Raw genomic sequence first — 26,577 nt, 5'->3', positions numbered from 1 at the left:
TGCCAACTCAGGGCCCTGAGAAAATTAGACATTTTCTTTATGGGAAAAAGAAGAAGAAAGGACATTACCAACAATGGAAAAGGCATGCAGAGTAGCAATGGCTCAAAGTGGATCTGGCAGACTATGAACACTAGAATCACCAAGGAAACATGGAACTATGAAATGTCAGAAAGCTGTTGAAATGCCTGATGCTCCAACCATGGCTCAGCTTTTAAAAACCAAATGAAGACTCATGAGACACAAGAAGACTGTAGATGCTTTAATGAATAACCACATACTAGTAGAATTAAGAGAAACAACGATAGCTCAAATCAACACAAACCTAAGTACCTTTTTTTCAGTTTATCTGTTTCAAGTTAAACCAACTCCTTCTAATTTAAAAGATTTCCACAAAATGGTAGAGTTGGTAAATTTTAGAATTTATCAAGCACAACTTAAAAAAAAAAAAAAAGAATCACTGGCTGTGAAAAATGACAGTTAAAATGCAGGCTCCAAGGTCCCTCTCAGAAATTCTGATTCCATAGATGCAGGAATCTGCATTTTTCACAGCAATTCAGATTCAAGTGATCCTGAGAACAACTCTGGCAGACTGCTGGAAAGGTGGACATATTTTTTTTTTTATGGTGAAAAAGCATATATTTAGAATTAGCCAGCTGGACTCCGTTCAGATGATCCCAATTTTGTTGGCAACGTCCAGAGCATCATAGTCAGGAGCCAGCCGCACATTCGCCTTCTTCTCTCCGTCAGGGCTGATCAGGGTGTTGACTTTGGCCACATCAATGTCATAGAGTTTCCTCACAGCTTGTTTGATCTGGTGCTTGTTGGCCTTGACATCCACAATGAACACCAGTGTGTTGTTGTCTTCTATCTTCTTCACGGCCGACTCCGTGGTCAGGGGGAACTTGATGATGGCATAGTGGTCAAGCTTGTTTCTCCTGGGGGCACTCTTCCGAGGGTATTTGGGCTGCCGTCGGAGGCGTAGTGTCGTGGGCCGCCGGAAGGTGGGGGACGTGCGGATCTTCTTCTTCTTGTGGCTGTGGACACCTTTCAGCACTGCCTTCTTGGCCTTCAAGGCCTTCGCTTTGGCTTTGACTTTAGGAGGGGCAGGAGCTTCCTTCTTCGCCTTCGGCGCCATCTTGGTGAAAAGGTGGAAAGGTGGACATATTAAATAAGCTCTTCTCTAATCTCAGGTTCAGTCTCACAAGGATAGTTAATAAACTTTACTGGAAGGATGGATGTCATTTCCCATGAACCATCACTTAAGACCTTGTTTTTTTTAAAGGTGGAAAGGCACACTGAGTAGATAAGCATTCCTATAAAATAAGTCCAGTGAATTTGGGCACACTGATTAAATGCAGCAGATATAGTCTGGGTCTCTGAGAGAAGCTAACCAATAAGTTCAAAGGAAGAGGAAAGAAGGATGCATTTTAAGCCCTGGCAAACAAAATAATCTTGTTCTTGGAATAGATTAATGAGCATCCAGGTAATAAAGCAAATATACAATATGCTAATTGTTGAATGCAGGTGGTAAGTATATGGGTGTTGACTATTTAATGTTTTCAACTTTTCTGTATGTATGTACCCATTTCCCCAATTCATTTTGAAGTTTTAGGCCAGCGCCGCAGCTCACTAGGCTAATCCTCCACCTTGCGGCGCCGGCACACCAGGTTCTAGTCCTGGTCGGGGCGCTGGATTCTGTCCTGGTTGCTCCTCTTCCAGGCCAGCTCTCTGCTGTGGCCAGGGAGTGCAGTGGAGGATGGCCCAAGTGCTTGGGCCCTGCACCCCATGGAAGACCAGAAGCACCTGGTTCCTGCCATCGGATCAGCGTGGTGCGCCGGCTGTGGCTGCCGTGGCGGCCATTGGAGGGTGAACCAACGGCAACAGGAAAACCTTTCTCACTGTCTTTCTCATTGTCTAACTCTGCCTGTCCAAAAAAAAAAAAAAAAAAAGTTTTACCTATTTATTGATTTGAAAGGCAGAGAGAGAGAGAGAGAGAGAGAAGAGAGACCTGCCATCCACTGGTTCATGCCCCAAATGCCCATAACAGCCAAGGCTGGGCCAGTCCAAAATCAGGAGCCAGAACTCCAGGTTCTTCCATGGGAGTGACAGGAACCCAAACACTTGGACCATCACCTGCTGCCTCCCAGCTGCATTAACTGGATTGGAAGTAGAGACAGGACTTGATCCCAGGCACTCCAATATGGATTACAGTCATCCCAAGTAGTGACTCAACCCAGTCTTCCACGAAGCCTATGTCTCCCAGTTCCTGAAACAAATTCTGGGACGCTGCATGTATGTACCCAGTTCCCCAGTTCTTGAAATAATTTCTATCTATTGCTCTCTCTCGCTCTCTCTCTCTCTCTCTCTAAGATTTATTCACTTATTTAGGCAGAGCTAGAGAGAGAGGTCGATACAGAGAACGGGACTGCTTTGGTTCATTCCCCAAATGGTCCAGGCTGAAACCAGGAGCTTGGAACTCCATGTTGGTCTCCCCTGTGGGTGCAGGTCCCAAGCATTCAGGCCATGTTCTGCTACTTTCCTAAGCACATTCACAGGGAGCTAGGTTGGAAGCAGAACAGCTAGGACTCAAACTGGTGCTCTGATATGGGATCCCCAACCACTTTCCTTTTTAAGATTTATTTATTTGAAAGGCAGAAAGAGGGAGAGACAGCACACATAAAATTTTAGAGTGATCTTTTTAGATTTTATTTATTTATTTGAGAGGTAGTGTTACCAGAGAAGGCAGGGTTCTTGTCTTTGCACAAGAAAGAATTCAGGCGTGAGACAGAGAGTAAGTGGAAAGCAAAATAGCAAGATTATTAGGGTAGGAACATCGGTAAAAACCGGATGGGCACCTCTCCAGACAGAACCTGAGAGAGAGTGTCCCAGTCGCTCAGAATGGAGAAGATCGAGATTACATGGTTGAGTGGAGAGATCACACCTGGGCAGGCCAGGCGGGTGGCTCAGCAGAGAGGCAGAGGGCTGAGCGCGCAGTCTGGTTGAGGCCAGGATTTTTAAGGGGATGGGTCTTGCCTTCCCTTCCCCCTCTCCTTTTCCTCCTCCTGAACAAAGGAATTTTTTGGATGTAAATACAAAAAATTCCTTTCTGAGTTTTCCTCCTGAAGTTATCAGACAGGGGGAAGCCTGGCTGGCATCGCCCCACCTTAGAGGAGCCCTACAGGAAGGATGGTTTTTGGGTAGAAGGGGCAGGACGTTTGAATTGCAGATACTGAGCTGCATCTGGAAGGTCATAGGGATGACTTTGAGATGAGGATGCTGGACCTAGATATCAACTCCTTAGGCCTTTGTCACACACACATAAGCTCATTTCTGACTTCCTACCTAACAGTAGAGTTACAGACAGTGAGAGGGAGAGACAGAGAGAAAGGTCTTCCATCTGCTGCTTCACTCCACAATTGGCCACAACGGCCGGAGCTGTGCTGGTCTGAAGCTGGGAGCCAGAAACTTCTTCCGGGTTGCCCATGTGGGTGCAGGGGCCCAAGAACTTAGGCTCTCTTCTACTGCTTTCCCAGGACTTAGCAGAGAGCTGGATAGGAAGAGGTACAGCCAGGACTCGAACTGGCATTCATATGGGATGCTGGCGCCGCAAGCAGTTTAACAGCCCTGACCCTAGAATGATTTTTTTTTAATTCCCCCTTTTTCTTTAGCCCCACTACAACCATTTAGCTGCTCTGAAGTGTGTTTTTATTCAAAATCTAATATGTATTTCCAATTGTGTTTCTTTCCCTGCTCACAGCTTGTAATAGGGGAATTTTAATCCCCTCATGTCTGTACTACCCCCCCAAAAGATAAATAAAACAAAAATCAAAACACAAAAAAACCTATCTTCTTGCTATCAGTTCTCTGTTCTCTGTAATCCCCATGTCCCACATTGCCAAGTCAACACTCCTAAAACCTGTTTCAATGAAATCACTCTGCTCTTTAAAAACCTCAGTGGTACCTTATTACCTGTTAATCCAGACACAACTTGAAATGCCCTCCCCACCCCTTTACTATAGAAATTCTTATTCTTTAAATGAGGGTTCAAGTTGCCATTGTTTAGCACAGGAATTTGCAATTCCATAGAAGTGCAGTCTCCCTTTGCAGCTAACTATATCTTGATCAAATAAAAAAAAAAAATCTGAGGAGTCCTAAATTTAATTACAAAGGTCAGAGGGTGGAGAGGCAGAAGCGATAAGGAAAGGTAATCAGTTGACAGGCAGGCCAAAACTAACAGAAGACTTCCATGTTGGCTAATCCCCAGGTGCCTGTGGGCTACTGTAGACCACCTGGATAACTCAACCAAACCAATCCAAGAGCAACAGGATCTTTTCTTTACTGACCATCCTCCTAGTCCTAAACTTTCTCCTGTTGGCATTATACTACCCCTTAACTTTAGCTATAGTGAGTTCAATATAAAGAATTTGTGCTTGCATCCCTTACACTTTCGTTATAAAAATGCTATTGGCTCTTATGTTTGGTGGACATATTTCCAGCTAGTATCTAGCCTTGCTGCTGGTAGGTGCAGAACTCGGTCCCAGGATCTGGTACTTTTCTGGATAGCATCTCTAACTGACACAGGGAGGCAGAATCACCTGGGGGTAGTTTCTATTATCTCAAAGCCTAAAGGATATGGGTTTGATTCTTCTTGCTCTGGAGATAAAAAGGTCCCCTGCCTGGACCAGAATCAAATCAGTTTAGGGGCCAACCGCCAAGCTAAATTGACCTCTCATTATATGCTCACCACAATAAATTAACATGCTAAACAGCACACCCATCAGCTGCCATGACAGGAAAAATCAACCATATAAGGAGTGAAAAGGGTTACTAGCTAGCCATAATCCTCCTCCTCTTTATTAGAATGTACTGCCTCTTCCATTAAACAGTCATATAATGTTAAACACAACTCAGAGACAGGGTCATTCCCCTCCTAGTGACTGTGGACTCTGACCAGGGAGTGTGTACTTTTGTTCTCTCAATTAAACACTTGCTGCTTGTTATCCTTGACTTGCTCAAGAATTCTTTCTAAACCCAGGTGCTGGGCAGCTAATACTGGTTGTCTTGGGCCATTCATAAAGGCTCAATAAACTGTAATGCAGAGAACCCCTACTCTCAAGAATTTTGGTACAATTTGACAATTGTATTCATAGTCTCATTTTTAATCATCACAGACCCCCCAACTACCTAGTGCATTTCTGTGTATAGCATGTCCCTTACTAGATAGAAGTTTCCTGGGGTTAAGGGTCTTATCTTGGGCTATTCCACACAGCTCCCAAGTCCACTGCTGACCTACAGATTCTAAAAACAACCACCTTTAAGTGGAGAGCAAGTATTCAAGATGCAATATTAAGCAAATGTTAGAACATTTCCAATATCTGGGTTAAAAACACATGTATACAATGAAAAGAAATAAAAGCCCTAAGGATTGATTGTAATCAAGGGAAAAGATAACCCAGGCACTGAGCAAACTCTTGAAGAGACTTACCTTGAGGCTGCAAAAGAAATCAAAAGAGTGCCAGGAATAGAAAGTGTACCTTAGTCTGTCTACATTAATACAAAGCTTAAGTAAACAGTATCTCAAATTTGAAGCCAAGGATTATAGTTTTGCTTGAATGGTCAGACATTTCCTTAAAAAAAAATCTCCATACTTTCCCCTCAAAAGAAAAAAAAAAGGCCACAATTACTTTCTAAATCCTAAATGTTAATAACAGTAATAGCTAATGGTACTCAGACTGTTACATAGGGTGTGGTATATTCACATAAATTCTTTTCACATTCAGACAAAAGGTTGATGTAGTAAGTCAAATTTTATTACATTTCCTAGGAGAAAAATGCTGGCCAGTACAAAGAATTCAATCATATGGAAAAGTTTAGGAAAATGTAGGGTCATACTTACGTTAAAATTGAGTATAGATTCGATATATCACACAGAACTGCTTTATTAATGAAATTACTATGTAAAGGAGAGTTCTTTTTTAAGAGTTATTTATTTATTTGAAAGTCAGAGTTACAAAGAGAGGAGAGGCAGAGAGAGAGGTCTTCCGTCCAATGGTTCACTCCCCAGATGGCTGCAATGGCTGGAGCTGAGCCGATCCGAAGCCAGGAGCAAGGAGCTTCTTCCAGGTCTCCCACACAGGTGCAGGGGCCCAAGGACTTGGGCCATCTTCCACTGCTTTCCCATGCCATAGCAGAGAGCTGGATAGGAAGTGGAGCAGCCGGGACTAGAACTGGCACCCATATGGGATGCCAGGGCTTCAGGCCAGGGCGTTAACCCACTGCGCCACAGTGCCGACCCCATAAAAGGAGAGTTTTAATAAAGTTTGTTGCATCAAAATTCATATTTGTAAGTAAAACAAAGACTAATTTGATAAAAGTTTGCTTTACTAAAACTGAAATACAAGCTTCCTGAAATAGCTTTTTCCTTCTGTAGTTTTATTTTTTTTTAAAAGATTTATTTATTTATTTATTTGAAAGACAGAATTACAAGGAGAGAGGAGAGGCGGAGAGAGAGAGAGCGATAAGAGAGGTCTTCCATCTGCTGCTTCATTCCCCAATTGGCTGCAACGGCCAGAGTTGCGCCGATCCGAAGCCAGGAGCAAGGAGCTTCTTCCAGGTCTTCCACGTGGGTGCAGGAACCCAAGGACTTGGGCCATCTTCTGCTTTCCCAGGCCATAGCAGAGCTGGATAGGAAGTGGAGCAGCCAGGTCTGGAACCAGCACCCATATGGGATTCCAGCACTTCAGGCTAGGGCGTTAACCTGCTGTGCCACAGCACCAGCCCCCCTTTCTGTAGTGTTTTTTTTTTTTTTTTTTTTTTTTTTTTTACAGGCAGAGTGGACAGTGAGAGAGAGAGACAGAGAGAAAGGTCTTCCTTTGCCATTGGGTCACCCTCCAATGGCCGCCGCGACCGGCGAGCTGCGGCTAGCGCACCGCGCTGATCCGATGGCAGGAGCCAGGTGCTTCTCCTGGTCTCCCATGGGGTGCAGGACCCAAGGACTTGGGCCATCCTCCACTGCACTCCCTGGCCACAGCAGAGAGCTGGCCTGGAAGAGGGGCAACCGGGACAGAATCCGGTGCCCCGACCAGGACTAGAACCCGGTGTGCCGGCGCCACAAGGCGGAGGATTAGCCTAGTGAGCCACGGCGCTGGCCTTTCTGTAGTTTTTTAAAAAAATTATTTACTTGAAAAGTAGAGAGACACAGAAAAAGACAGAGACAGAAATCTTTCATCCGCTGATTCACTCCCCAGATGCCTGCAGTAAGAGCCTGGAGCTCAAACCAGGTAGCAGAGACCCAAGTACTTGAGCCATCACCTGCTGCTTTGCACAGTGTACATTAGTATGAAATTGGAATCAGAAGTGGGACTAGGACTCGAAGGCAGACATCCCAATATGGGATGTGGACATCCCAAGCAGCAACTTAACCACTGTGGATTGGAAGTGGAGCAACTGGGACTTGAACTGGCGTCCATATGGGATTCCGGCACTGTAGGCAGTGGCTTTACCCCATTCACCACAGTGCGTGCCCCTGCTTTACTTCTGATTCAGTTTCCTGCTAATGTACCAGGGAAAGCAGTGTAAGATGGCCCAAGTCCTTGGGCCCCTGCCACCCACGTGGAGACCAGGATGGAGTTCCAGGTTTCTGACTTCAGCCTGCTCAGCCCTGCTTGTTGCAGCCATTTGGGTGTGAACCAGAGTATGGAATCTCTCCTTCCCCCATGCTCTTTCAAATAAATAAATCTTTAAAAAAAAAAAAAAGAGAGAGACATTGGGGTGGGCATTTGGTCTGGTGGTTAAGCCACCAGGTGGGATGCCTGCACCCCTATTGCAGTGCCTGGGTTTGAGTCTTGACTCTGTTCCAATTTCAGCTTCCTGGTAATGTGCACCCTGGGAAGTAGCAGATAATAGCTCAGGTAGTTATGTCCCTGCCACCCATGTGGGAGACCTGAATAGGCTCTTGGCTTTTAGTTCCAGCTTGGTCCAGCTCTGACTGCTGTGCCCATTTGGGGAGTGAACCCACTAGAGGATGGGAGCTCTGCCTGTCTCTTTTTGTATCTGAAATAAATATAAAATAAAAAAAATGGTAAAAAGAAATTTAAAGTCATCATCAAGATATGGCTTCAAAATGAGAATGCTGAGGCTGGCGTTGTGACAGCATATTATTTGGGCACTGGTTCGTGTCCTGGTTGTTCCACTTCCGATTCAGCTACCTTCTAATGTGCCTGAGAAAGCAGCAGCAGATGGCCTGATTGCTTGGGCCCCTGCCTCCCATGGGAAAGACCTGGATGAAGCTCCTGGCTCAGCCTGGCCCAGCTCTGGCCATTGAGGCCATTTAGGGAGTGAACCAGCAGAGGGAAGATATCTTTGTCTCTCTCTCTCTTTCTGTAATTCCCTTTCCAGTAAAAAAAAAAAAAAAAAAAAAAAATTAATCTTAAAAAAAATGTTCTGGCATGGTGGGTTAAGCCACCACTTGTAATGCCAGCATACTATACCGGAGTGCCGGTTCAAGTCCTCGATGATCCAACTCCCTTCTAATGTGCCCGGGAAACTGGTAGATTATGGCCCAAGTACTTGAGCCCTGGACACCCAAGTAGGAGACAAGGATGGAGTCCTTGGTTCCTGGCTTCAGCCTGGCTCAGACTTGGCTGTTGCAGCCATTTGGGGAGTGAACCAGCAAGATTTCTGTTGCTCTGTGTTTAAAACAAATAAATTTTCAAAATGAAAATTTTTCTTTAATAGCTCTTCCCTTTTAGAAATTAGTCTTATTTCATTGATAGGTAAAACATTTGTTTACATTGCAGTTTATCATGTGTTTTTGTGTCATAAAAATGTACCTATTACAATAAATCAGGTCTTCTGCAATACTAATCACAGTAAAAATCTGACATGATAGTGTTTTCTTGTAACACTCATTTAAATCCTTGTTCTTCAAGCCAAGTGGCATAGGATTCTACAGCATTGATTTTTTTTTTTTAAGATTTATTTATTTGAAAGTCAAATTTACAGAGAGAGAAGGAGAGGCAGAGAGAGGTCTTCCATCTGCTGGTTCACTCCCCAGTTGGCCACAACCATTGGAGCTGCACTGATCCAAAGCCAGGAGCTTCTTCTGGGTCTCCCATGTAGGTGCAGGGGCCCAAGGCCATCTTTTGCTGCTTTCCCAGGGCCATAACAGAGTTGGACTGGAAGTGGAGCAGCTGGGACTGGAACCAGTGCCCATACCGGATGCTGGTACTTCAGGCGGTGGCTTTATCTGCCATACCTCACCACTGGCCCCAAGCATTAATCTTGACACTTGATAAGTTCTCTCAACATGAATTCAACAAATAGTATTAGTATGTGATTTCATAAACAGCCTGCCTCCTGTTATAGTTTGAACTAATGAAGGAATGGGGAAAGTGCATCTGATTTTCACTTTATATTGGTAATACTCAAGACTAACGCCACATCCACTGTATTTGATATGATATTTGCTATAATTGAATCCAGGTTTCTAAATTGAGACAAAAGCAGAAGCAGAAGTCATAAAAATTAGATGCAACCCTACTTGTATCTAATATAGTAAATAAACCAATTTATTGGCTATTCTTTCTCAAGTGATTAACATTTAGAGATGCTAGGCATTTATCAAAATCAAGTTCAACAACTTTCACTAACAGAAAAGTCAAGAGGATGGAAATTATTCTTATTTTGTGACCTTGGCAAAATTATTTAAATGCTATGTTACTTCCCATTATAGATATACTATCTTCATTATAGATATACTATGAACATAAAATATCTACTGAAGTTTCTTTAAGCACCTGGAAACACAGGAGCTACAGAAAGCCAAGGTGTATTTTCCCATCTACCATTTCTCTTGCTGTAACTTCACTGTAAATGAAGCAAAGTTGGCCATCACCTTCTGCTTAATAACCCTTCAGGTACTTGAATTGCTGTTCTCTACAAATACCTCAAGCAAATTTTTCAAGAAGGAAAATTGCTTGAACTATAAAATGGCAATCTAGGGCTGTGAGTCAGCATTTTACAGAGACATAAAATCAAAATGATTTAAAATAGGTAATATAATCTTTCTGAAAGACATATTTACTTCCTTGGAGAAGGGTTGAGAGAATTAGAGTTTGCAAGTTTATGAATAGTTTATTACATTTCAATAAGTATATTGTGAATCAATAAAGAAGAAGTTAAGGACAATGAGCTCATTACAAAGCCAGATATTGATTCTCAAGTCCCAAAATAGAATAGTACAGGAAAAGTATAGAGAAAATAAGATTTTTTTGTGGTAATAAAAATTTTAAGTATCCTATAACACATACCTAAAGAAATCAGAAGACAAATTTTCAGCAGTTACTTAAAATGTTTATTTAAGTTCATTTTTTAAAATTAAAGGTTAATTTGTTTCATTTTAAAGTCAGATGCAGAGAGAGAGAGAAAGATCGTCCATCTGCTGGTTCACTTCCCAAATGACTGCGTCAGCAAGGGTTGTGCCAGGTTGAAGCCAGGAGCCAAGAGCTTCATCAGGGTCTCCCACATGGGTGCAGGGGCCCAGACTTGGGTCATCTTCCACTGCTTTTCCAGGTGCATTAGCAGGGAGCTGGATTGGAAGTAGAGTAGCAGATGGGAAACCAGCATCACAGGCTGTGGCTCGACTCACTATGTCACAATATCAGCTTAAATTAATTTCTTCATCTTTTTGTGAATTAGAAATATTATTTGGGTTTGACTTTTTTTTTTTTTTTTTTTTGACAGGCAGAGTTAGACAGTGAGAGAGAGAGACAGAGACAGAGAGAAAGGTCTTCCTTTTTCCATTGGTTCACTCCCCAAGTGGCTGCTACAGCCGGCTGCGCCGATCCGAAGCTAGGAGTCAGGTGCTTCCTCCCGGTCTCCCACGCGGGTGCAGGGCCCAGGGACCTGGCCCATCCTCTATTGCACTCCCGGGCCACAGCAGAGAGCTGGACTGGAAGAGGAGCCACTGGGACAGAATCTGGCCAGGACTAGAACCCGGGGTGCTGGCGTTGCAGGCGGAGAATTAGCCTAGTGAGTCGCGGCGCTGGCCTGGGTTTGACTCTTAAAAAACATCTTTGTAAGGTCAGAGGAGCTTGCAAAAAATGATTATTACCTTTTGTTCACTTGCTTACTTTTTAATTTCTTATTTATCTTGTTTACAAGTTTACTTATTAGCTATACACCTGATATTGTCTTAGCTTGGGGTGCCATAACAATGTACCACAGACTGAGTGGCTTAAACAACTATTTTCTCACAGTTCTGGAGGTTCAAGATCAAGGAGTCAGCACGGTCAGTTTCTGGAGAGGGATTTCTTCCTGACTTGTAGACAGCCTTCTCCTCACTGTATTCTCAGATGGTGGAGAGGACAGAGAGCAAGCTGTTATCTTCCATTTCAGGGCACCAATCTTATCATGAGGATCAACTTCATTCAAACCTAACTACCTCAAGGCCCCAAATGCAAATATTAACACAATAGGTATTAGGTCTTTAACATGCTATCAGTTCACAACATTCACTAACAGAAAAAGTGATAATGGCTTCAAGTGATCAAGCAAATACTATGAAACAAATAAATCAATTTGTTTTCAAACTATTCCTGTAGAAAGCTTCCCTTTTACTTCCTCTTACAATTATCTAATCCAACAGAATAACTTGACAACAAATTTAATAACAATAACTTCATGAAGCAATCTTTTTAAAAGCCAGTAAAAATAAAAAAATTAAAAGTGAGACATACATCATTTTTTTTTTTTTAAATTTTTGACAGGCAGAGTGGACAGTGAGAGAGAGAGACAGAGAGAGAAAGGTCTTCCTTTGCCGTTGGTTCACCCTCCAATGGCCGCCGCTGCAGCCGGCGCACCACGCTGATCCGATGGCAGGAGCCAGGAGCCAGGTGCTTTTCCTGGTCTCCCATGGGGTGCAGGGCCCAAGCACCTGGGCCATCCTCCACTGCACTCCCTGGCCATAGCAGAGAGCTGGCCTGGAAGAGGGGCAACCGGGACAGAATCCGGTGCCCCGACCGGGACTAGAACCCGGTGTGCCGGCGCCGCAAGGTGGAGGATTAGCCTATTGAGCCACGGCGCCGGCCGAGACATACATCATTTTGATAAAAACTGAGAAATAGAACATCCACTTATTTTTTGAATGTATTTAATAAAAAGTTTTTAAACCCATATCTTGTTCCTGTATCAATTAAGGATTCTTTAAAAAAAAAAAAAAAGATTTATTTACTTATCTGAAAGGCAGAGTTAGAGAGAGAGAGAGGGAGAGTGAGTTTCTTCCATCCTCTGGTTCACTCCCCAAAAGGCTGCAATGGCCAGAGCTGGGCCAGTCAGAAGCTGGGAGCCAGGATCTTCTGGGTCTTCCACATGGGCGCAGGGGCCCAAGCATTTGGGCCATCTTCTGCTGTTTTTCCAGATGCATTAGCAGGGAGCTGGATCACAAATGGAGCAGTTGGGTCTCAAACCAGTGCCCATATGGGATGCCAGCACCCATAGATGGTGGCTTTACCCACTACGCCACAGCACTGGCCCCTCAATTAAGAATTCTTAAAACAATGTAAAACATTGTAATGTAATATACTTAACATTTCGAGATTGCATTTTCATAGCTATTATTAAGGGAATAGTAAATCACATACTCCTCATTCCAAGTATGGAAAATTGCAATAACAAAACAAAACTGACAAAGTTACCTTTGGTTTATGCTGGATTTTTACCCAATTCTAACACAAAGGTATTTTTATTACATACTGTGTAAAGTTGAGGGCATAAACATGTGTTGCATTTTTTTACTTTTTATTTATTTATTTTCTTAGTATTTATTTTATTTATTCAAAAGACAGAGTTACAGAGAGGCAGAGGCAGAGAAGACAGAGAAGTCTTCATCCATTGGTTCACTCCCCAAATGGCCACAAAGACAGAGTTGGGCTGATTTGAAGCCAGGAGCCAGGAGTTTCTTCTGGGTCTCCCACACAGGACTTGGGCCATCTTCTACTGCTTTCCCAGGCCATAGCAGAGAGCTGGATCAGAAGTGGAGCAGCTGGGACTGAAACCAGTGTCCATATGGGATGCCGTCACAGTAGGTGGTGGCTTTACCCGCTACACCACAGCATTGGCCCCTCCATGTTTTCAAAACTCAATTAAGTGTGTGTACGGTCCATTGGTGTCCAGCTTTAACACTTGCCGGTTCCCGTAAGTGCCATGTTCCACCACAACCCCCGCTTCAGCACACTTACTGTTAGCAGCTAATTCTTTTTCACATAGAGTCACGAACTGGGAGTAAAGTTCTAAGCCCTCTTCCTTCCCAGAGTTGGAATGATACTGCATGTTTCTTCCTTTCACTCGTCCCCCAAGGGTGGCTTGAGGTATGATAAGAATGTCGCCAGGTAGATCCAATATAGACACATGCTTCCCATTTTCTGTCTCACTTAATTTCACATTCAACAGTGTATTAACTGAGTGGGGAAGAAAAGCAAAATATCTTGAAGTGAAAATCAAACATGGAGAAATCAATCTTTTAGTCATCAAATTTCATGTTTAAATACAGTTTGTCAGCACACATTTCTTTAATTAAAAATTTTTAAATGTTTATTTTATTATTTATTTAACAGGCAGAATTACAGAGAGAGGGAGAGACAGAGACACAGAGTCAGACTCTTCCATCTGCTGGTTCACCACCAAATGGCCACAGTGGCTGAGGCTGGGCCAAGCTGAAGACTGGAGCTTCATCAGGGTCTCCCATGTGGGTGGCAGGGGCCAAATACATGGGCCTTCTGCTGCTGCTTTCCCAGGTACACTAGCGGGAAGCTTGATTAGAAGTGGAGCAGTTAAGACTTGAACCGGTGCTCATGTGGGATACCTGCATTGTAGGTGGCGGCTTAACCTGCTGCACCATGGCAGTCCCTCGGCTCACACTTCTCAAGTCTCTATCTAGATTTTAAAAATCAAATCACTAAGCTAAATAACCATGAAAAATAAGTCAACTTTCATGTAGAAAATGAAATTGATGCTTTAAATTTAACTTGGAAATTGAGATGACTTAACAGTAAGTTCATCTAGAAAGTTCTAAACAATTAACTACACACTAGAATCTCAAATATTATTGCTTTGGGGGAATATATAAGATTATGCCTCACTGTTCCTTCTACTTTGTAACCACATTCCACTGGAATAAAGCCATGACTGATGGTCCTTCTCACATCAAATTCTGTTTTATAACAAAGAATAAACACAAATTTCAGTGTATTTGTTATTTTTTTTGACAGGCAGAGTTAGACAGTGAGAGAGACAGAGAGAAAGCTCTTCCTTCTGTTGGTTCACCCCCCAAATGGCCGCTACGGGCGGTGCGCTGCAGCCTGCGCGCTGCGCCGATCCGAAGCCAGGAGCCAGGTGCCTCCTCCTGGTCTCCCATGGGATGCAGGGCCCAAGCACTTGGGCCATTCTCCACTGCACTCCCGGGCCACAGCAGAGAGCTAGACTGGAAGGGGGCAACCAGGACAGAATCTGGCGCCCCAACCGGGATAGAACCTGAGGTGCCAGCGCCCCCATAGGCAGAGGATTAACCAAGTGAGCCGCGGCACCGGCCAGTATATTTGTTATTTTAAACATAGTTGCCTAGAGCTTTAAGCTGAACAAAGGTTCCAGATTCCATCTCCTTATAAGCCAGTTGAATATGCAGTTTTACAACCTTAACAGCACTAATTATTTTACAAATACAACTCATGGGGTAAGGGTAAAAGTGAAACCAAGAATTATCAGAAATTCATTTTACAACTGAAAAAGCAAATCAAAAGATATGGAGCTATTGGCACATTATATATATAGAAGAAAATATAGTGATATCACTTAATGAGATATTTATAGCTAATAAGTATCAGAACCACCATAAATACCTATGTGTAGCTAAAAACCCAATAAACAAAAGTGGTGTTTAATACAAATAGATTTAGTGTCTCCTGCTTATGTGCTCCCCGCTAATGTACCTGGGAAAGCAGCAGAAGTATAAATGACTTTCACTTGCAAAGAACCATCCTGAGAGGACAAAGGAAAAGAAACTACGAAAGCCTCACACTCCCGTGCCAAAATTCACAAGGCATGCTTTCTGGTTAGGTGGTCAATGGTTTCAATTATTAGACAGTCTATAGTAAATAGTAGTAAGGATTTAGTATGGCTGCCACGCTCTACAAATCATGACATTAACTTAGGAAGCACTGTCAAAGGGAACTAACTAATGAATTCCTAAACTAGGCTTTAAGCACCATCAATTTTCTTTTAAACACCTCTAATTGTCTCTATTACAATTAGAACTTTACTATACAACCAGCAGTCTTTATTGACTGCTTCTAAGGAGACTATAACTCTCCAGAACACCTCATTCCAATGGAAATTACCATCTTGCTATCTAGGCCTTAGGCTAAGTGGCCTACTACATAGGCAATTTTGGAATATGAGGCCTGAGAGGCAATACAATTTATTATACTTCCACATACCTCCCTCTACTGGCAGTGAGTGAGAACTCAAGAATATTGGTATACAAATGTCAGTATGTAGAACTAAACACAATACAAATAACAATATAATTAAATTGAGACAATGAATTAATAACATGTTGGAAATGCAAAGATCCTAAGATAGGTTATCAGTCAAGTATCTATAGTGTTATCTATGGGAACTTAAGCTTTCACAGATCTCTGGATCTCAGTACAATTATACTGAAGATGAACTGAGGAAGATTCTATACATCTCTATGTTAGCTATGCTATTTCAGCCTTTATGGATATAATTGGTTGTTATGTTCTCAAGATATACATGACTTGATTAAAAAGATCTGAATCCATGTAATAAGTATGATAGGGGTTGAGGAGCACCCCATTACAATGGCTTACTTTGCCTTCCAGAATAGAGAGATTAGTACAAGCCAAGACTATCTATAATAGATGCAATTATTTTTCTTAAAACTCAAATCAGCTGAATATGATTCCTAGAGTCATATTTATTTACTGAAAATCATGATATATAAAGCTTTGTACTGTACCATCCACTAAAAGACTTTAGGAGGACCTCCTCAGTAGTTTTTAATAAATATTTCTTGGGGGGTCTGTGTTTTGGCATAGTGGGTAAAGCTGCTGCCAGTGACTCTGGCATCCCGTGTGGGTACTGGTTCACATCCAGGCTGCTCCATTTCCAATAAAGCTCCCTGCTAATGGCCTGGGAAAAGCAGTGGAAGATGGCCCAAATGTTTGGGCCCTTGCCACCCACATGAGAGACCTGGATGAAGTTACTGCTTCAGCTTGGTCAGTGCTGGCTGCTGCGGGGATCTGGAGAATAAACCAGCAGATGGAAGACCCCTATTTGTCTCCCCTTCTTTCTCTGTAATGCTGGCTTCTGCCACCCATGTGAGAGACCAGAATGAAGCTGCACAGAGGGGGAGAGACAGCGAAGTCTTCCATCTCCAGTTCACTTCACGGATGCCGCAATGGCCAGCTGTGGGCCAGGCTAAAGCCAGGAGACTAGAACTCCAACCAGGTCTTCAATATGAGTGCAGGAGCCCAAAAGACTTGGAACATCATCCGCTGCCTTCCTAGGCAGATTTAGCAGGAAAGTGGATTGGAAGGGGAGCTGCTGGGACTTGAACCCATGCCCATAAGGGATGCTTGCATCATAGGTGGTAGCTTAACCTGCTGTGCCATTGCACTGGTCCCTTCCTCCATGTTTTCAGTTCACCACAATCTTATGCATGCATTTAAAGTGAACCCACAAAGACATATATGGAAGCAAACAGAATTTAATCACAGTAATCAAAATGCAGTATGGGTTTGATGGGCTATTTTATTCTATTATGATTAAGATCCATTTAATGGTCTATGAGACCTGAGGGAGTCAATCTTTAGGCAAAATGATAAAAAATTTCTTTCTGTTCTTGAATATTTCTACTACAATTTATGGCCAGTAAGGATTTAACTTAGCACAATATTAACTTAGAAGAATGAACAGGATGCCCAACACCCCAACAGTAGGACCTCACAATTATTCTCTATAATAGGAACCCTCGTTTCATTTTCTTTTTTTTCCTTCCAGATTTATTTACTTATTTATCTGAGAAGCAGAGTTACAGAGAGAAAGGAGAGTCAATGAGAGAGAGATCTTCCATCTGTTGGTTTCACTCCCCACGTGGCTAAAGCCAGGAGCCAACAGGTTCTTTTGGGCCTCCCACGTGGGTGCAGAGGCCCAAGCACTTGGGCCATCCTCTGCTGCTTTCCCAAGACATTAGCAGAGCTAGATTGGAAGTGCAGCAGCTGGGACTTGAACCAGTGCCCATACAGGATGCCGCAGTCTCAGTGGCTTTCCCCGTTATACCATGATGCTAGCCCCCTCATTTTGTTTTCTTCTAAAGCCCTTCAAAGGTTCAACTTCAAATTTAAAACTATTATAGTCACTGGCTTTCTGTTTCAGCTATCATAGGCCCTTTCCTAAGTCATTTTCTCCTTCAACAAAGGTGTCAAATATGTCTGACTTATCAGTGTAAAATTCTCGGGGGTTTCAGCTTTTGGTCCAAGCTGTTACTCATTAGGATATTTGCCCTTGAGTTCTATTACTTGAAGCTCTTCTACATTAATATCTATAATGTCCATTTTAGATATACATAATCTATAAGCTACAACTACCCATTTCCGACCTTAGAGATAACTCCATTATTTCAGGTTTTTTTTTTTTTTTAATTATTTACTTATTTATATGAAAGGCAGAGTGACAGAGAGGGAAAGATTTCCCATTTGCTGGTTTACTCCCCAAATGGCTATAACAGCAAGGACCAGACCTGGCTAAAGAGAGGAGCCAGGAACTCCATTTGGGTCTCCCACATAGATAGCAGTGACACAAGCACCTGGACCATTTTCCGCTGCTTTCCCAGGCACATTAGCAGGATTGGAAGTAAAGCAGCCAAGACTTGAAATGAATGCCCCAGAGTTTGTGTGTGTGTGTGTGTGTGTGTGTATGACATAACTGTTATAGCCAAATACTATCTTGAGACAGTATTATTTGATTTGGTTTATCTAAAGTTATGCGATTATCAGAAGAATGGGCAGTACCATGGGCTGTGCAGTATACCAGAAAGTTGCAAAAGGTTAATGTTGAGAAATCCCGGAATATTAAATCTACTTTCCATGCCCCTGGAGGAGGTATGACCGTGATAACACTGCATTTAATTCAAGAAATCAAGAGAACTTTATATTTATATATACTTTCAACAAATAAGTGCTTAAATGGTCAGTGTAAAGTTTTCCATAATAATGATGCAAGTCTCAGTTGACAAGTTTGATGCAATGACACCTTCTATAAACAATGTCATCTACGCCCCTGTTAGGGACTCTGGGGGATAAAGAACATTATATTAAGAAATGCAGCATCTATATCTCCTAATATGGCCACCTACTTCCAACAAATTTCTACATCCTGGGCTGAAATGTGTTATGTATATGTGTATACTCTTTTAAGACAATTGATAAGCCACCTGAAGTGGTGCATATAGTTTAAAAGAATTCCATTATGCTTCCTTAAACTCTGAAATAGTCAAATAACTAAAGTCAACAACACTAGACAGAGTTAGGCAATTTACTTACATCCTAGCACACAGTGTGTCGCAGCAGGTAAAGCCATAGGCTGCAACACCAGCATCTCACACCAGAGTGCTGGTTCTAGGCCTAGATAGTTTGCTTCTGATGCAGCTCCTTTCTAAAATGCCTGGGAAGGCAGTGAATGATGGCCCAAGTACTTGGGCCTCTGCTACCCATGGGGGAAACCAGGATGGAGTTCCAAGTTCCTGGCTTCAGTCTGGCACAGCCCTGGCTGCTGTGACCATTTGGGGAGCGTATCAGCAGATGGGAGACATCTCCTTTTTTCCTCCCTCCCTCAAGCTGACACTCTGCCTTTCAAATAAATGAATAAGTAAATACACTAAAAAAAAAAAAAAAAAAAAACACACATTGTGCTTATTACCACTGCCAATTCATTTGTCTGTTGGTTTTGTTTTTTTTTTTCACTCTTTAAAATGAAAAAACCATCAAACACATACCCATTTTGGGAAGAAGTTCTTTATCGGCTCCCTTGAAAAAGCACACGTAGATCACTAATCCTCTCTGAACCTATAAGAAATCAGCACAGCAAATTCAAATTAGAAAGACATCTGTACAGAGATATGGAGATACATAAACACAATTCCACAACTGTTATTGACATACAGGCTAAAGGAAAAGGAAGAGAAATAGGTTCTACAATGTGATTTCTAAGATACAATAGAAAACAAAATTCTTCAAGTTTGTCACCTCAATTATTATATCTTTCAAGCATTAAGTTTAAAATATAGCAGAAGTTATAACTTCAAACATTTACTGCTTATCAAATTCACTGGGACTGTCAACCAGCTTCCTCCCCATTAAAGAAGGCTGGCAAATTTTGAAATAGTTGATTTATTCAATACCAAGTGGACTGACATTACAGCAGATATGGCTGATGGATAACTAACACAATGATGGATGTCTTCTGACTCCATCACTCTTCATTTTCCCAATCAACTTACTAACACAGAAGGAAAACAAGAACCTGACTCTACAAACTGCAGGAAACTGTACAATTATTTTTTGTTATTACTGCTATATTTTTAAGATTTATTTATTCATTTGAAACACAGAATTAAAGAGAGGCAGAGACAGAGGTGGAGGGTCTTCCAACTGCTGGTTCATTCCCCAAATGCCCACAATGACTGGAGCTGGGCCAATCCAAAGCCAGGAGCCAGGAGCTTCTTCCAGGTCTCCCATGCAGGTGCAGGGGCCCAAGGACTTGGGCAATCTTCTACTGCTTTCCCAGGCCATAGCAGAGAGCTGGATCAAAGTTGAGCAGACAGGACTCAAACTAGCACCCATGTGGGATGCCAGCACTACAGGCAGTGGCTTTACCTGTTACACCACAGCACTGGCCCCTGTTATTGTTAACACTTTAAATAAACATAGTAATTAGGCCTTGAAAATTACATTTATGATAATAAAGTTTTTTTTTTCTTCTTTAAGATTTATTTACTTATTTGAAAGGCAGAGTAATAGAGACAGAGAGATCTTCTATCTGCTGGTTCATTGCCCAAATGGCTTTAGTGGCTGAGTCTGGGCCAGACCTAAGCCAGGAGCTTCATCTGAGTCTCCCACGTGGGTGCAGGGCCCCAGAAACTTGGGTCATCTTCTGCTGCTTTCCCAAGTACATTGGAAGGGAGTTGGATCAAAAGTGGAGCAGCCAGGACACAAACCAGCGCCCACATGGGATGCTGAAATTGCAGGCTGTGGCTTACTTAACCTGCTGTGCCACACACCAGCCCCTCTGATATTAAGTTCTACATCACAAGCTTACTTATCAGGAATATACACTTATTTATTTCAGATAATGACTTGGATATTTATTTATTAGCTCTGGTAAGATGGAAACTATGTAGAAAATAGATACCTAAGGGCTGGGCATTTAGCGCTGTGATTAAGTCACTGCTTGGGACACCTGCATTCCATATTGTAGTCCCTGGGTTTAAGTCGCAGCTCCACTTTTAATCCAGCTTCCTGCTAATGTGCACTGTGTGAGGCAGCAGGAGATGGCTCAAGTACTTGGGTTTCTGCCACCCACTTGGAGACCCAGATTGAGTTCCAGGCTCCTGATCTAACCCTGCCTGTTGTCAGAATTATAGACTGGGCCGGCGCCGCGGCTCACTAGGCTAATCCTCCGCCTTGTGGCGCCAGCACACCGGGTTCTAGTCCCGATCGCGGCACCGGATTCTGTCCCGGTTGCCCCTCTTCCAGGCCAGCTCTCTGCTGTGGCCAGGGAGTGCAGTGGAGGATGGCCCAAGTCCTTGGGCCCTGCACCCCATGGGAGACCAGGAGAAGTACCTGGCTCCTGCCATCGGATCAGCGTGGTGCGCCGGCCGCAGCGCACCGGCTGCGGTGGCCATTGGAGGGTGAACCAATGGCAAAGGAAGACCTTTCTCTCTGTCTCTCTCTCTCACTGTCCACTCTGCCTGTCAAAAAAAAAAAAAAAAAAAAAAAAGAATTATAGACTGAACCAGCAGATGTAAGATTTCTCTCTTCAAATAATTTTTTAAGAGACATCTGATAAATGATTTTAATTCTGTTGCTGAATCAATAGTTTTTGATGCTGTATATTAACTTTGTTAACTACAAGAGGTACAGCAAAGACTAAATGAGATATCTGTAAAGTGCTTAAAACAGTGCTTGGTTTATGGTAACCATTTATTATGTGAGCATGTAAAAATAAATTTAAGGGCAGAAGCACAATTTATTGCACATTTTAACTCCTAAAGGACTTATAAGTTGTTTTGTACATGACAGGGCCTCAAGTTACCAGTTGACTGCATTAACAGCCAATTGTATCTTGCACTTCCTGTATTAGTTTTTTATGTAAATGAAGCTCTACATTTACACTCATTTACCTAGAAAAGAAGTCATTTTTGTGCAGCTATGCTTCTGTAACAACAGGTAAGGGCCTCCAGTGCATATCCATAAAAAGGAGTGTAACTTGAATGCTAAAGGTATCTGTACTACTGCATAGGCCTCTCTGCTGGTATTGTTTTCGGCACTGGTTGAAATCTTAAGCATATGCATATTCTTTTAACTTACCACATAGCCTCGCCTCATCATTAAGATATTTTTATTTATCCTAATGGTATATCATAAATTGTGACCTACAGATGTCTCTCTTCAAGTCACAATTTTTATTGTAGCTTCTTTGTTATAAAACATTTCAAATACAGTTCATCTTCATTATCCATGAGGAATTGTTTCCAGGACCTCTGGTGGATGTTCAAGTTCCTTATATAAAAAGGCATAATATTTGCATATATCCTATACACATTCTTTCATATCCTTTATTTTTCTAAAAATACTTACCTGAATTGAGGCGAGAGTCATGCTTGGGTATTAGCTATTGCCTTAGTGTGCTAGAGTCCTTGAAGAGTAAGTGTTGATTTTATTCACTGGCTGTAGGCCTCAAGGCACAGTCAGTCACCAGGTTAGTGACAGACTTCAGAGAAAAAAAGATTTTTTTATCTGAGAGACAGAGAAAAACTCCCAATTGCTGGCTCATTCCTCAAATGCCTACAGTGGCCTAGATTGGGCTGGAGCTGAGCCAGGAGCCAGAAGCTCAATCCAGGTCTCCCATATGGTCTCAAGTAACCCAGTCACTTGAACCATCACTATATCCGAGAACCTATACTAGCAGGTGCCAGAATTGGGTAACAAACCCAGGTACTCCTATATGGGATGTGGGCATTTTAACCACTAGGCCAAACTCACACCTCTCCCACTTTCTCCTATACTTTAAATAATCTCTACATTATTTATATACCTAACACAATGTAAATACTATGTAGTAGCTGTTATATTGCAAAAAAAAAAAACCACCTAGTTTTAGAAAGCCTAATTTATAAAAATTTGTAATTTTTTAGAATTGATAAAAAGTACGTACATGTTCAGTATAGATGCATTTTTCCCCCAAATATTTTCTGAGGTTGGTTGAATCCATGAACGCAGAACCCACAGAAGCTGAAGGTCAGATTGTATGTAGAAAAGTGCAGGAGCTGGCACTGTGGTGCAGCCGCTACTTTTGATGCTGGCATTCCATATAGGAGTACTGATTTGCGCCCTGGCTGCTTTGCTTTTGATCCAGCTTCCTGCTAATGTACCCAGAAAGGCAGAAGATGATCCAAGTATCTTGGGCCCCTGCCACCCATGTGGAAGACCAGGATGGAGTCCCTGGCTTCTGACTTTTGCTTGGCCCAGACCTGGCTGTTGTGGCCATTGCGGAGTAAAGCAGCAAACGGAAGATCTCTCTCTCTCTCTCTCTGTCCCTCTGACTTTCAAGGAAATAAATCTTTAAAAAAATTTTTTTAAAAAAGCACAGGTAATTTTCACTGTGGCTTAGAAATACTCAGTTTTCAGGATGAAAAACATTTATCTGTGATAGCAAAGTTCTAAACAACTGAAACAGCAAAATACCCTTCAAATCTTTTGACAATTAAAACACTGCTTCTAAAAAAAAAAAAAAAAAAAAAAAAAACCTTTCAATAACAGAACAGGGGAAAGTGTTTGAGAAAGAATTCTCACCATCTAATTAGTTGCCAGCTCTGTAATTTACTCATGTGTGTGGGAGTGGAAGGGAAAGCCTTTTACAAAAACCTTTTAAAATGTATAAGCACAAACCAATAGTTTGGAAGCCTGCAATAAACTATCTGTGATTTTTCTATAATGAGATGTGGCACAAAGAATATAAGAAAGATAAAGAGGAATAGAAGGAACCTAAATGATTACCAACTCGGAATTCAGAGTGCTAGTAGGCAACTATAAAAATAGGTGATTCTTCAGATAGGATAGCAAATGTAAAGAGAATAAAATTTCAAATATGGAAGAAAATCAACACTTCAACAAAAACTCATTAACACAAATGAGAAAAATGAGGTTTCGAGAAGAGGGGAGAGGTGAGAAAATAGGAACTTTTATACTTATTAAATTTATACTTATCAAAACAGCACACAGTAACAGATTCTGATTTAAGATAATCATCCACAGGCCGGCGCTGTGGCATAGGAGGCAAAGCCTCTGCCTGTGGTGATGGCATCCCATATGGCTGCTCCTCTTCCAATCCAGCTCTCCACTATGGCCTGTGAAAGCAGCAGCAGATGGCCCAAGTGCTTGGGCCCCAGCACCTGCTCCTGGCTTTGAATTGGCCCATCTCAGGCCACTGTGGCCATTTGACGAGTGAATCAGCAGATGGAAGACCTTTCTGTTTCTCCCTCTCTGTAGCTCTTCCTCTCAAATAAATAAATAAAATCTTAAAAAAAAAATCATCCACATGCCATAGTTCACGGGTAGTATTTCAACTAATGACTCGGGGCCGGCGTGGTGGCTCACTAGGCTAATCCTCTGCCTGCCGCGCCAGCACCCAGGGTTCTAGTCAAAGTTGGGGCGCCGGTCCGGTCCCGGTTGCTCCTCTTCCAGTCCAGCTCTCTGCTGTGGCCCGGGAGGGCAGTGGAAGATGGCCCAGGTCCGTGGGCCCTGCACCCGCATGGGAGACCAGGAGAAGCACCTGGCTCCTGGCATCAGATCCACGCAGCACGCCGGCTGTGGTTGCCACTTGGGAGGTAAACCAATAGAAAAAGACCTTTCTCTGTCTCTCACTCTAACTCTGCCTGTCCAAAAAAAAAAAAAAAAAAAAAAATCAATTAATGACTTGGATTGTGTTAAGGAATGTAAGATCTGGAACCCAATGTAGAAGATGTTTACTTTAAATTCTCCCACATTAAAGTTCCTGATTCCTCAGAAAGTCTTAATTATGAACTAATCGTCTTCATGCATTACAACTTACTCCCTTAAATATGTCAGGGGCCTTAAGGAACATCTTTATCTTCTCGCATGGAGTGGGCGCAGGCCTCAACAAGGCAAGGATACAAGTACCGACATAAATGTTTTCAATTCTTTGGAAGAAACGGGCTCGAGAACAATGCTTCGTTATTATAAATGTAGAGGTCTTTGTATCGGACTTGCAAATGGGTCAATTTTTCTTTTTCTTGAAGTACAATAGTTCGCTGCGAACTCTGCACAACGGCCTAGTACCGAAGACCAAGCTGCAGCCGCCAGGAGCGGCCATTCGACGCCACGCGGAGGCCACGTCAAAGCAGCAAACCAGACCTACAAGCTCGAGCCAGACCGTCACAGGCCCCGTCCCACACGGACGAGACGTCCACCGCGCTCAGGCAGCAGACCGCGTGAGGAGGTTCCACCCGCCGAGGGCCCGCAACGCGGGAAAGCCTCCGTGGGCAGCGTCGGGCACACCGGCCGCCGCGACGTCCCGCGCGGCCCACAGCCCACGCCAGGGAACCAAGCGGCCCGCACGCCGGGCCAGAAGCGAGGCCGGTCACCAAGACAACGCGGAGAGGGCTGCCCCCCGGCGCAGGACGACAACCGGGGCTGCCGGGCCGACGTTACCTCAACCCACTGGGCCGCGGCGTCCCCCTCGGCCGGGCGAACTTGCAGCCGCGCGTGCAGACACTGCTGTAGGAGCGCACGGGCTTGAGGCGTTCGGCCACCGTCGGCCATTGCTGCAGCCCTAGCCCCAGGATCCCACCGGTTCCGGCCGCGCGCCCCGGAGGCTCCGCCCCTGGACTGCCCGCAAGGAGGACGGGACGGGGCGGGGCACGACGGAGGGACCGCCCCAGCCGCTCTGGGGGCGGGGCCTTGGGGGGGGGGGTGTCCCTGGGGTGTCCCGGATGTGCTGTCTTCAAAGACAAAGCTCTGCTAAGCCCCTCCGCAGTTGGGGAGTGATTCTGTAGAAGCTGTTCAGTGTATATTTGAAACCAGTGAAAAGGCTCATTGGGTCTTTGCTACACACATTTTGTAGAAACATTTTTCACCTCAGAAAGCTTAGGTTTCCAGAGGTTAAAAACCTTTAAATAAGCTTGATGGAGGTCCGTGTTATGTTACTTAATGAAGATAGGTAAATGTAACGAATCGATTGATCTGGCGGCAAGTGCAGATGGAACTAAAAGCTATAAATCTTTCAAAATTTTCCTTACCCTAATCAATAAAACGGTACTGCCTCCTCTGTCAGGAATGCTATTAATCATTCTGATTCACGGTTGTGAAAAGTATTGATATGCTCTATGAATACACACTTGGAGATCAATTCTCTAGGGAATATCCCCTGTAAAAGCATGCTTATATAGGAAAGTATGTGATACCTAATAAGTTATTTAACCTGCTGCAAAAATAAAACAACATATCCTGATGCACATACAATATTAAATTTTGCAATGCATTTTCTATGAGTACGTATTAGGATGCAAATAAAGTTAAACAAGGGCTTGATTTTTCTTTCCCATGCAACACATTCCTTAAACATGCATCAGATTAGCATGTATTTTTCTACAGGCTTGGAGGGTTTGGATGAAGAATAATAGTGTTACCCTGATTGCATTACCCAGGTCATTGATTTGGCCTCAGTTGGCACAATATGCCTATACATTCTGGCCTGTAGTTTTAGCAGATGACATCACTGACAGTGTTGCTATCCATACAAAGTAGTGTGACTAAAAAAATAATCCATGCATAGTCAATAGCCCTTTGTACACAAAATTTAAGCTGCATGTTTGGTAGTTATCTTGTAACCTGTCTTAAACTTTTATTTTTAAAAAGCAGCAGCAAAATCTCACATATCTGATTGCTGCATTACAGGGGTTCTGATATTCATTGACATTTGTCTGCAAGTACAGAACAATTGAATTGCTTAATGTATGCATCTTTATGTCATTGCAACTCTTAAGTCTCTTTTTCTCTTTCTCTCTCTACCAGACATAAATTTGGAGGGAACTTTGACATAGAGATCTTTAGCCTAGAAGAAAGGGCTTTGTGTCCATCTGCATCTGGATGTCAGGGATAAGGAGGTTTAGTGAAAATAGGCTTTGGGGCCAGTGCTATGGCATAGCGGGTAAAGCCGCCAACTGCAGTGCCAGCATTCCATATGGGTGCCAGTCTGAGT

The 26,577-nt window shown here is 43.0% G+C and overlaps 1 protein-coding gene, 1 non-coding gene and 1 pseudogene across 4 annotated transcripts; 1 reads left to right on the top strand and 2 right to left on the bottom strand.

Moving 5' to 3' along the window:
- Positions 1-520: 520 nt before the first annotated feature.
- On the bottom strand, positions 521-25,097 carry LOC149123017 (large ribosomal subunit protein uL23 pseudogene; annotated as a pseudogene). Of its 2 annotated transcripts, XR_016217907.1 has the most exons (3): positions 25,029-25,097; positions 19,073-19,142; positions 521-1,135 (listed from the first exon to the last, which is right to left on the bottom strand). The product of XR_016217907.1 is annotated as a large ribosomal subunit protein uL23 pseudogene, transcript variant X2 (transcript). The 2 variants fall into 2 exon arrangements; XR_016217906.1 differs by lacking the exons at positions 19,073-19,142; positions 25,029-25,097 and adding an exon at positions 5,486-5,624.
- Positions 10,332-25,260, bottom strand: DTD2 (D-aminoacyl-tRNA deacylase 2). Its single transcript, XM_002718128.6, has 3 exons — positions 25,029-25,260; positions 19,073-19,142; positions 10,332-13,457 (listed from the first exon to the last, which is right to left on the bottom strand). Exons 1-3 carry the CDS (start codon positions 25,137-25,139, stop codon positions 13,132-13,134), a joined length of 507 nt encoding a protein of 168 aa, XP_002718174.2. The 5' UTR covers positions 25,140-25,260; the 3' UTR covers positions 10,332-13,131.
- LOC127484032 (small nucleolar RNA SNORA3/SNORA45 family) lies at positions 21,940-22,069 on the top strand. The gene has a single exon (XR_007910813.1). It is a non-coding gene; the product is annotated as a small nucleolar RNA SNORA3/SNORA45 family (small nucleolar RNA).
- Positions 25,261-26,577: the final 1,317 nt, after the last annotated feature.

Source organism: Oryctolagus cuniculus, chromosome 12, assembly GCF_051225735.1.
Source record: "Oryctolagus cuniculus isolate XC-2025 breed Fujian yellow rabbit chromosome 12, ASM5122573v1, whole genome shotgun sequence".
Lineage (NCBI taxonomy): Eukaryota > Metazoa > Chordata > Mammalia > Lagomorpha > Leporidae > Oryctolagus > Oryctolagus cuniculus.
Note: the sequence above shows the minus strand (reverse complement) of the source record. Positions and strands in the feature narration are given on the sequence as shown.